This window comes from Molothrus aeneus, chromosome 12, assembly GCF_037042795.1.
Source record: "Molothrus aeneus isolate 106 chromosome 12, BPBGC_Maene_1.0, whole genome shotgun sequence".
NCBI lineage: Eukaryota > Metazoa > Chordata > Aves > Passeriformes > Icteridae > Molothrus > Molothrus aeneus.
In genome coordinates, this window is record NC_089657.1 from 19,750,130 (window position 1) to 19,762,425 (window position 12,296).

Sequence of the window (12,296 nt, forward strand, 5' to 3'; positions counted from 1 at the left end):
GCCCTGAGGTTTCAACAAGACTTCAACTCTTGAGAAACCAGTGCACATGCTTGGCTTTTTTAGAATGCATTAACTCTGGTTTTTTAGGGTACCTTCACTTTGGTGTTTTTAGAGTACCTTAACTTCCAGATCAAAGCTGCAACTAAAAGTGAAGCAAGTCCATTTACAATCCTCAGGGAAAACAGAGCAACTGCCCTGAGGCTCAAATGGTCCTGAGGGGAAGGAGGGAGGAAGGATTTGGGAGTTTTGCTGGGGTTTGTTGTCAACACCTCACACACAGAAGAACAGCCAAAAGGTCCCAGAGCTGGGCAGGCTCAGGTGGGCTGTTGGGAACATTGGCACAGGGAATGCAGCAAGCAGCTCTGCACCACTCCAGGGGAAAGAATAAAAATGTTTACAAAACAAACAAGGAAAGCTGGCAAGCCCAAAGTCACCAGGGCTGCCCCCACACACGAGCCAAGAAGGAATTGCCATGTAACAAACACATGTATTTTATTACCAGAGGTACTTCTCTGCACTGTATTCATCAAGTATCAGGAAACCCTCCCAGCAGTATTTCTTGGTTCCAGTTACACTCTCTCCTAAGTGATCTGCTCCCCCTCTATATTTTGCTAGTGATTTTGACTGAAAATTGAAAATAGACTTCCCATATGGCCTATTTATTTACTAGAGATATGTGACATTGTTTTTCCTTTTGCAGCTCATCCATCCCTCAACATAATTGACTTCTGTCATTAAAAGTCAATTTTTCTATCACCAGTGCCAGTCATTTGTTCAACCTCACCAGCAGCCAAACCAATATTTTTGTTGCTTCTGTTTTAGCAACACTGACTTTTATTCCCTTGAAACCAGGGAACAGCTGCTCCACACAGAGTTACTGATGGCTCTGGACAAAACAGCCCAAAGCTTACTGGGGACAGGGGAGACCAAGAATATTGAATTTTACAAATCAAAGGGGACAAATACTTCTCTTTCCCAACTGGAAAATTGCACATCCCACCTGAGAGGCACCAGTATTAGAGTGCAGTCTGATTACTGATTCACTGCAGTGAATTCAGAAGCCCTCCTGAAGTGCCTCAGTTAAAATGTCTCCAGTTCCCTGGGAGGAATCCAATCCTTTGCTTCTTGTTTCACTATAGATATTTTTTAATTTATTTGATTAGTGTTTCTATATATCATGCTTTATTTTTAAAATATATTTTATTTAACATGGTATCAGAGAATTATAAATCCTTCTATTTTTAGTAGAATCCAGGATAGATGCAATTGGCCTTCCCCTCCAAAACTGAATTTTATACCATATAACATGTTCACAAGAGAGAGAGAATGCATGTGTAAGCACAGAAAGGATCTGTGGGCTACAGAGCTGCTGTGAGCTCTGCAAAACCTTCCTTTTGCACTCTCCAGAGGCTTGCAGTAACAGCAATGGATTTTTAGGGAGCACATTCTCAAGGACAAATTAAAACTAAGAACCTTCCATGACAGAAGAGCACAGGCACAGCTCACACTGGGCTGTACCAAATTTATCAGGGGGTGAAGGTTTGGTCACAAACCATGAATTCAGTCAGGCTGTGTCCTATGTACCATACCAACAACTCTGCTCTGCTGTCACTACTGATACTGTATTTGGGCTTAGAAACAGGATTTTAGCAAATTATTTGGGTTTTTGTCTGCTAAGAAGCACTAAAGATAAAAATAATATTGGACAGATGCAGCTTGTAAGAGACATAAACAAAAGGTGTCAGAAAACGAAAGCTTATGTTTTATATTTAAATTTGAGGTAGTATACATTATCTAGGCAAAGTTAAGCCATAAATCAGGAAAATAAATTAAATAGTGTTTTGAATTACAGATATCATTATAAGAGTCATTATTTATTATCACTCAGTTCCAGCTAATGGTACCACTGACTCAGCAGCAGATGTTTTTTTTTCTTGGCAATCCTTTTATGCTTTACAAGTAATCACAAACACATTTGGGGAGATTTGGCTCCTGACTACAACCAAAAAACTCTGGTTTATATACTGACAGCATCTTGTTTTAAATGTCAGAACAAAGTTAAATCCAGAGCAATTTTAGTCCTAAACTCAGGATCAAGTCCTGTCCATTTCTTTCACTTACACCATTTTTGTTTTATTTATGAACAAAGTGGTCTTCTAAAAAGAGAGGAAATACTTACACTGGTTCTCAAAGAGAAGAACTTGCATTCCATAGAGGGAAAAGGACTGTCGAAAACTGTATGTAACAGAGTTCTTCTTCTTCTGAAAAATCTTGGTCACCTGAAAGGGATCAGATAAACAAAGTGAAATACTCATTCCACCAAATGTGCCTGTGGAAAATTATTGCTCTGAAGAATTAGCATAAGAGAAAACATTTTATTTAAAAGAAAGTTATAAATCTGTCAGAAAAAATGTCCCCTTGTCATTTTTTCCCTTTTTTTGAATGCAACTGATGTATTTAAACTCCTGCTACTGAAAAAACCAAAGCTCTGCAGCATCATCTCTCTAAAGCAGAAGGGTTAATATTTTATCCAGACACAAAGCCTTTTTCTCTCCTCCAGAACTCTACTTTTTGAAATTCCAAAACCTCTGTAATACTTTGGATGCATCCTTTCTGTGCTAGCAAAAAATGAAAATACATTTAAGTTATCCTTAAACCCCCCAAATTTAGGTGCTACCACACTGACAAATTTGGCCTATATTATTCCCCAAACAGTTTGATAGAACTACTGATATCTGAGTAAGTAATAAAAAATAGCAGAAAACCATGTTCCATCAGTTTCCACTCAAGCTCCCATTGACAACTCCTAGGTTATACTCAGAAGCAAAAGGATTAATGTTTTTTATTTAATTCCTGGTTTTAAGGTCTGCAGGTAGGCAAAAAAAGCACACACAGCAAAACTGTGTAGATGAGAAGTGCCTTTTCCCTAACAAAATATGAAATATTTGCTGTAGTTCTCAGTTTTCAGGTAACAGCCAAGTGCATTCCAAATGGAGTGCAACAAATTTTCCCATTTTAAGAGTAACTCAACCAAATAATTCCAAGCTGTCCTGAGTTCTGTGTGTCTGCTTTTCAAAAGACTGGGTCAAGTTAAAGTCTGTGAAGTTAAATGCACACTAAAAAGTAAAGTCAACTGTAAAATCTATTTCAACAGAGCCTATTCCTATTTCAATGCACAAACAGATCTGGTTCATAGAACATCTGGGGAACAGAAAGTAGGATGTAATTTTGGTTTTCCACAAGTACCTTGAATTCATTATTCATGGAATAAATAATGTCTCTGTTTATCCTTTAGGACAATGGGTGAAATGGAGGTGAGGTTTTTTTTCTCTGTAGTAAAAGTTACTGTATCAAATACCTTCTTGCAGAGTGTAGCCATTAATAAAAGACTTCAGTTTAAAAGCAAATTATACAGAATTTTTAAAATTAAAATACAAATCTCTTAATCATCCCAGGACTGTTGGAATAGAGGGTAACAGATATTTGTTTTTAGGAATGCTCATGTACTTAATTGCCAGTGATTTCATGGAGATAGGATTTCTGAATACCTCATTCTCTCTGCCTGGAAATACATACCACGAGAAGATCATTAAATAAAAATATTTCTCGTTGGTGCAATCCAAGCTTCTGAGGTTTATTTGGATCTGGAACTTCAAAGAGCCTACAGTAGCAAACAAGCCTCCGGTGGGGGAGAGAGAGCACCTGCAATAATACAAAAATTCATGGTTCATATAACAGCTTCTAGCCAAGAAAGAGCATTTTTTATACACAGAATCTTTTTTCTTTAACACTTCAAATATTTTTCCCTCTAAGCCCATTAGACCTTTTCATCAAAGGACCAACAACACAAACATAAAGAATTTACGCCACAAACTTGCAGGACATTCAAACTTCATCAAAGTTCCTTCCATGAGCATTTTTATTATCAGAATAATAATATCCTATTAGAAGATAGGATGCAAAGCAAGTTTAGCTTTTGTGAGATGCTGTGAGTTACTTTTTGTCAGTCACCAAATTAATTCAATTGTTCATTCCCTAATACCAAGAAAATGGTGACATCAGGACAAAGCAAATGCATTTTCTATCTGTCTTATTTCTCAAGCCAGCAAGAAAATCAAGACTGAGTTTCCATTTTCTTATTGGAAATGTCTGCTGCAGGTGTCTCTGAAGCTGACAAGTGAGACTTAATTTCTTTCAAGTGCAATGATGAGATCTCGTTAACAACACCTAAAGAAATCCATAAACTGGTGCATTATAAGAACAGTTTATCTTTATCACTGACCATGCCTATAACATAAATCTGGAATCAATATTTTCAATGTTCATCTACCATTCAGAAGTGAACTTTAACTGGCAGTATCTTTCCAGAGTATCATTCAATTCTCAAATGGACCAGAAAGAATAAACACACAGCTCAGGTGGGAAGGTGAGGTGCAAACTGTGATTTTAATTATTTGTTTATTCCTTATTGGCTAATTTCTCCAGTGATGATAATATTTCAAATAAATAAAAAGTGTACTAAAAAGGTCTAGAAGACCCTTGGCAATAAATTAAGTAGCCTCTGGGAAATAAATTTTTAAGAAAATCTTTATACTTTAGAGAGTTTTTACTATAACACAACAAAAATTTTGTCTGAAAGAACATCAGTAATTTAAAATTTTATTTTTTAAATGTAACAGAATGTCTTATTTCCAGTTTAGGAAAATGCTGCCAGTTACAATGACTATAAATTTTGAAGGAGTAGGAGAGAAATACCTACACAACCAAGTCCATGGTGCAGAGATCCAATCTACAGTAGAAAGACACATACAAGTTGATTAAACTTCAGAGAAACACAGAACTGTATCATAGCAAGTAAATACGGCACGCTCTGACTATGACTAAATGCCTATAAAGTAAAAACAAATAGAGCTATCAATAAAGACTCTTGCCTGTTCCCCTAAATTCCTTGCACACAGTTAAAAAGTCTCCCACCAGAAGAATCCTTCAAGCTAGGACTCCACCAAGGGCATTGTTTTCTTAATCCCATTTAGTTTACAAGGTCAGGATTAGTTTAGGATTTGAATTGCCACATGTCTGAATAAAAAAAGAAACACGGAAAGAAAACATCTCCCACAGAAGCCTATATATAAGCTTAAATTCCCAATTACAGAAACAAAGTTTCATATTAAGTGCATCAATACTGACTTCAGAATATTTATTTCCCTTCCTCTCAAAAACAGTTACAAGCTTTTATAAAAATTATGCTTTCTTTCCTCTGCTTCTTCAAAGAGATCTCCTCAGAATATTCTTTACTTGAAACAGACCAAATTTAGATTTTTGGTGGGGTCCCTCATTCCCTTCCCCCTTCCCCTGACTAAGGCTTGTCTGAGAAGAGATTACAGTTCAAAGCCCTTTAACTGTAACAGGGAGAATCTTGAGAGCCACATTTGGAGGCAAAATGCTGTGGCCTTTCTTTTCTCTCTCCTTTTCCAAGAGATGCTTTTATATAGCAAGATTCATTTATATAGCAAAATATTTCAGGACTTTTCCCACAACAATCCTATCTTTGGATGCTCAAACCCAGTATCAGAATCCCTGGGACCTGATTTCAGAATGTCCTGAGATAAAATGACCCCACATCCCCTTACAAATCCCAGGTCATGGAAGAAGCTGAGCAGGTGACAAAGATGCTGATATGAACAGAACTTCTCTGTTACTCTTGTAAATTATGGAGCTGTAACTGACAGTGCACATTTTGAAATACAGTTCTCTACACAATATCACATTAACAAAGCACTTTGATTCTTTAGAAATAAACAAGAGAACTGCCTAAAATGCAGATATTTCAGAATTGTAAAGCTTCACAATAAAGGATTTTAAGACTCCTAACATCATCATGTCACCCATAACTGCAAAACCAAAATTCATCTGCATGGACACTCCAGAATTTAAGTCAACCTTACAGGGAATGATTGCAGCAGTTTGTGCCCTTTGCCATTTGTGGGCCAGTCTGTAGTGGGGAGCAGCCCAGCTCTGCTGCCCTGCCCTGCCCTCCCCGTGGCACACAGAGGGCACTCACCGGTTTCTTGCCCACGATGAGCTTCTCCACCTTCTGCACCTGGGACACGTGGTCCTCGTTGGTCTTCAGCTCGCGCTTGCGGATGCGCTCGTAGATCCCGATCAGCATCTCCCGCGGGATGTCCTCCCCATCATCCACCCCTGCAGGGCCAAGCTGCTGTTAGCAGGGAGGAGAAAATCCTGGCACTCTCTGCTTTCCTGCCCTCCCAGTGCTGCCTGCCTGCCTGGATGTTTGTGCTGGTTTCTGCCAGCTGCCAGCAGCTCCTCCTGTGCACCCTTGTGCTGCCTCAGCCACGCAGAAGAAGTGGTGTGAACACGATTCAAACACTGATTTTGGTCCAGAAGCTTGCTGCCCATACACCAAGACATTGATGGAGATCACCCAGGTTTGGGGATTTTTTGTTTTAAAACTCCATCTAGAACTAAGACATAAAAAGGCTGACTTCCTAAAGTGTTGGGGAAGATGAAACAGGAAAGCCTTATAAATATGATTGTCTGGCAAAAGATTTTGAGAATATAGAAACTATAAGCGAGATTGAAATGAAAGCAAGCTTTGAGATCCCTCAGTTACTGAACAACTGGAAAACAATGGTGTGGCCAGCTGAAGGTGATCCCCTTTTGATGAAACAATGCCCTCTGCTTGCAGACAGGCCCAAGGGTCAGAGCAGACCCTACAGCTTGGCAGAAGGGGTCTAAAGAGGAGTTTTTAGGGTTTAAAATATAACACAGTATAGTAATGTAGTGATTCTTATAGGCTGTATGGAAATGCTATAGGATTTGTATATTGTACTAAATTGCTTAGTGAGAATCAGAATATTCAACACAGAAGAAGATTTATGGTATTGTAATGGGAACCTCGCTCTCTTACCCTTTTACTCTCTTACCCTTTTATGCTCTTACCCTTTTTTACTCCCTTACGCTCTCACCCTTTTACTCTCTCATCCTCTCATCCTCTCCACCCCTCTCTTCTCTCAGTCCTGCTCCAGCTGTGCCTGGCAGCTCCCAGCAGGGCCCTGCACCCAGGCCCTTTGCAATGAACCCCAAGTTCCTGTCCTGGCTGCAGAGATCTCTGCTCTCCATCCATCCCGACTGTCCTACCCCCTGACGCTCCTACACTAAAGGATTTTCTTTTTCTTTCACACCTCTGTTTGGTATTAAAGCTGCAATGAGTTAAATTCCTTTTTAGACACTAAAACCTTCATATGACATTCTCCTAGGAATAAACCCCTGGGAGGAAGCAGAAGAACCATTTCATTTTGCCTCTGTCTTACTCAAGGTTCATGAAATAATTTCCTATGTGAGAAGCTTATGAATGCATTAAAATTACTTAACCAATATTTCATTTAAGATTTCAAAAAGAACTAGTTTAATCTGGACAAACAAATTAACAAAATAGCCCAGATCCAATATTATTGTTTAGCACTGTGTGATTATCATTGGCGTGGCATTCTAACAAATGCCACACCAATGGCATGAATGCTTGATCCTGAATTTTTAATAGCAATGGAAGGAGTCCAATTTCACTAAGTGACTTAAAGTTGGGTTTTCTGGGGACAGAGAGATGCATGTCTCTTTTTTAAACAGGTTTTAAAGCAATAAACTCTTATCTCCCCTTCAGAAGCAAAGATAGAATACTTTGTCACCCCAGCCCAACAACTGCTTCCATAAAAAATACAGTGATAAAATACAATTTGTTTGCAGATAGAAGCAAGCAAAACCACCTCTGTTCTGTGCCACATGGCCAAGCCTTCCACAGCCCACCCTTTGTGATGCAGTGATTTACTGCAGCAAGGTAGCCTGTTGCAGAAATGCCTGCAGTACCAAGAACTGCTGGCATGCATGCTGGAGTTCTGACAGAATGTGCTGTGGCTAACTCCACAAATGTAACTGCAGCTAACTCCACAAATGTAACTGCAGCATTATGCCAAGAGATGCCTATGAGGCCTTTGGAGTATTTGTGGATTTTACAATAAAATCTCAGCACTAACAAACTTTGCTAAGCTGGAACATCTGCTAGGCACAGGTTGTTCATTGCTGCCTTATATAAATTCAGGGAATAAAATCACCAACCAGGACTTTCAAGATCTGAAATTCCAGAACACCAAAAGTATTTTGGTTTTTTACTGGTCCTAAAATGAAAGGTCCTGACAATACATCCATCCATTCAAGAAAGACAAGATAAAAAGGACAAAATATGACACAATTAATTCTGGTTTTGCTGTTACAGAAATGACTGAAGTCTGTCCAAATGGCAGCCAGGTGACAGCAACGTGAAGTCGTTCCCAGGAAACACAGAGTGTCCCTGCAGGGACGGTGACAGGGAAAAGCTTTGAGGAGTTTGCCCTGAGGCTCTCTTACCCCTGAGGTTCTTGATGAAGTCCTCCAGCTTCATCTTGCGCTCGGGTTTGACGTTGGGGCTGTACATGTCGGTGTTGAGGAGGATGATGGCGAAGGCCAGGATGAAGATGGTGTCGGGGTTGCGGAACTGCCGCACCACGCCCGGGTTGCAGATGCAGTAACGCTGGCTGGGAACACCAGGGAGGCTGTCAGGGCTGGGAGGCACTGCTCAAATGCACCAAATAACCCACCTGCTGCATCCAGAGCCTCAGCAAGCTGCTGCTCCCTGTCCACACACAGCTTTAGCTTTCCATCCACATGTTTTCCTAAGGCAATCCTTGAACATGCAAGGAGTTTGGTTCTCCTTAACTGTAACTTCACTTACTACAGTAACTTCTGTATCCCATTTTTTTCAGTGATTAATACCCCAACAACAGGTAAGAACACAGCATTGATTTTGGCTTACTGCCATGTGGTGATTTCCACCTCATCCTGCCCTGGATACAGCTCTGTCAGTACTGATAAGTGACTCCTCTTTCTCCCACTGTTGTTGAAGTATTTAATGAAAAGCCAGGAGTATACATACCCTAGAAAGAACATGGGCTTTTAATTCCACTCATATAAACTACTAAATCCAAATATATTCATATATTCTTAGAGATGTTAAAAAATTCTTGAGTATCTTTTCAACTGATGCCAGAAAGAACTTCTGAGAAAGTTCTATTAATACAAATGCCACATGTGAACAACACCAGCAAATGAAACTTCCTATTCCATACTTAGCAACCTCCCCTCCTAAACAAGACATATTTGAAAGTGTTTGTACCTCATGATGACACTGAAAATAATCAGGAAAGTAACTTGGATAAGCCCAAGTTCCCCAGTTCTGCAGTCTGACTGCAAAGCAGCAGGTTTCTGGGGACTGAGGGATTTATTTCACATCCTACCTGAAAGCTTCAATGAGCCGCTCCACCTTCTGGGCTTCTCCTTGGACACGGATGTGGGCCTGAAATTTCCTGAGTGCTTCATCCAGCTCCATTGTGGAGAAGTCCATCTCATCCACCACACAGCTAGGACAAAAACAGATTCACATCCTGTCTCTTCATTTCTAACAACACAGTACAAAGGGAAGATTTTGAAACAGAAAAAACTTTTCAATTTTCCATCTGACGGAGATTCGTGGAATTGTTTTTTAAACTTTCAGCAGCAATTGCAATAATTGCAGGTAAGCTGTGAAGGGAGGTTGAAAATAACAGATCAATGAGAATGTGCACATGTGAGCAGACCCTTGTGTTTTTTAACTGAAGAGCCACTGGAATGACAAATGTCTGATCATTTTAAGTGATGTACCACTGCCACAAATAATTATTAGTTCTGTGCTTCCAGGCCAATCAACTATCACAATGCCTCCAACAATAATAAATAGTTTATACTGCCCAAAATATCATATCTCAGACAGCCTGCAGCAGGCACAATAATCTGCACCAAATGGCTCTGTGTCTAGGAACATTCTTAATTGCAGAGAGAAAAAATAACCTTGTTTGGATACTCTTTTATTATTACTGTAATTCTCATCTCCACATCATTTGCCATGACTTTCAGTTAACATCTATGGAGAAATTATTATTTTCTTGCTCTGAAAATACAGTGCTGACAAAAAATAAAAGGGAGCCATTTTAATATAATCAGCCACATGAACTATGTCATTCTAATACTTTGTTTAAAGACTGCTTTAAAATCAGAGCCTTATAAATTTCCTTTAAGCTTAGCTTTTAGTTTTGAAATGACCAGACATGAATCACTGCAAGCAACAGCACTGTAATGCAGAAACCACAGAAAGCACCATCCACTTTTAAAACCTTTTTCTTAAAAGTATAGATATCCAATGACAAATTGCAGAAGCTCATATTTTTCTTCCAGTAACACTGTAGCTAATGTAGATTAACAGCAAGCTACTTATTCCCCTTGCTGTTGTATTGCACTAAATAGTTATTTAGTTTGTTGTTTGACACGGATTCTTACACCTTGCTTTTACTATTTTTCCTTTTATGCAAAAGCACAATGAAACAACGAGCCTGGCATTTCTCACACCCTTTCCAATCCTCACCTAAACTTTACTATCAGTTCTGCAATAATGCTCACAGGCTTCCCATTATTGTGAATTCTGTCAGAGTGTCAAAAGCCCTTTTCTCATTCCTGGTGTAAATGGTATTTTCCCATTCCAAGGTGTAAAGCACATGTGCAGACTCCAAATGAAGCAATTAGCACAATTAAGGACCCGCAGGAACAGGCTGGCCAAGAGCAGGATGGGGCAGGGAATGAAGCAGCCTTTCTGTGAGCCGCAGGCAGCAGGTGCAGCAGGGAGGGCAGGGCTCCCCCTTCCCACACCATACTCACTCCAGCACGTCCCTGTTGAACTGCTTCTGCCGATTGCCCAGGAACTCTCCGATCATCTGCCGGCTGAGCCCCTTCCTCTGCAGCAGGAAATGCGCAACCCCCACGGGCGTGTCGGGCACGAAGCCGCGCTCGATCAGGTACTGCACTCCCTTCTCGGGTTTTCTGAGGAGGAGAAATGACAGTGCAAAAGTATGGCTTGGCTTCCGTTCCTCCTGATCACATCTGATTCAAATTCCACACCAGTTCTGTCGATGATGGTGAATATATTCAATCACTTTTAAGCAATGTCCCAGCAGCATGGGCTAGTGGAGCTGCAGGAATGTCCAGCTGAATGCATTGCTCACTGCTAAAAGCTGACAGCTTTGAGACACATCTTGGCCTGTTTTCACACATTCCCTGCTCCAGAACCTCCCAAGGAGAAGCTCTGGATGCAAACAGCCTCCCGTGCCAGTGAAACAAAGCCCAACACCAGCTACTAAAAGCTCCTGTTGCTGGGAGAGAGGCACCTTCCAGAAACTGAACTGAAAAGCTGCTGCTGAAAAACAAGAAACAAGGAGCTCTCCTGACCTCCCTCCTGCCTGCTGGCAAAAGTTAAACTTAATGAATAAAAACATCTGAAGTGGTGTCACTTGCAAGCTGAGAGAACAAAAAATAAGGGGGAAAACTACAGCCAGTCAAGCAAAAAAACTCAATTAAAAATGGTGTAACTCTCATCTAATTGAGACTTTTAGTTCCTTCCTTTAACACACCCACTGCCCCAGATTTCCCTCCCTCAGACAAGCACCTTCCCAGTTTCTGCAGTGTTTTACATCTCTTTACACAGCTCCAGATTTAGCTGTAACCACTTTCACATCCCAAAACAAAGCAAACTAAAGTCACTCATTTTAACTTATTAAGAAGTGTGTGCTGAGGAGGAGGGTTGGGACAGAGCTGGCAATAAAAGATATTGCTTATAAAGCCAAATGCTGCTTTATTCTCAAGTGCTGCAAAATCCCCCTTACAGCACACACTGTGCACTGCATCATCCAGCAATGCAACACAGCAGAAAACCATCACTGCTTTTAAAAATATTCAAGGAGAATCTTTACAGAGCCAGTAATTCCATCATCAGCTTTATTTTGTATGGAATTATGCTATAATGCCCACCTGTAAGAGTGGGTGGTTTGCAGCTTGCTGGATGACCTAAAAGATATTTCCTTTAAGGCAAGCAAAATCAATCAAGAGGACAAGGTGACCGTGCTATTTTTATACAAGGTTGATCACACAACCATAACCCTTCCCCAGGGTTTTAATTGCAAATAACATTGCTAAATACATCATCATTCAGTTCTCCTACTCTTTTACATTCCATTATTATACACTTAATGCCCTATTAAGAATTAGACAGATCAGAGAAATACATATAATTTAATCAAAAGGGAGTTCTCAAATCTCAATTTCTTGCATCAGGCTTTGTGGCTCTTTTCATCTGCAATAAGATTACACACACGGTCATCTTCTAA

The 12,296-nt window shown here is 40.1% G+C and overlaps 1 protein-coding gene across 10 annotated transcripts in view; it reads right to left on the reverse strand.

The window, feature by feature from the left end:
* The window catches only part of IQSEC1 (IQ motif and Sec7 domain ArfGEF 1), a 302,049-nt gene that overhangs the window by 16,260 nt on the left and 273,493 nt on the right, over window positions 1-12,296 (reverse strand). For all 10 annotated transcript variants that reach the window (XM_066558298.1, XM_066558306.1, XM_066558301.1 and 7 more), the window contains 7 exons: window positions 10,795-10,956; window positions 9,345-9,467; window positions 8,419-8,585; window positions 6,062-6,201; window positions 4,760-4,789; window positions 3,577-3,702; window positions 2,180-2,279 (listed from right to left, as the gene is read on the reverse strand). In XM_066558298.1, coding sequence (XP_066414395.1) covers window positions 2,180-2,279; window positions 3,577-3,702; window positions 4,760-4,789; window positions 6,062-6,201; window positions 8,419-8,585; window positions 9,345-9,467; window positions 10,795-10,956 — 848 coding nt within the window. The remainder of the gene's footprint in view (window positions 1-2,179; window positions 2,280-3,576; window positions 3,703-4,759; window positions 4,790-6,061; window positions 6,202-8,418; window positions 8,586-9,344; window positions 9,468-10,794; window positions 10,957-12,296) is intronic.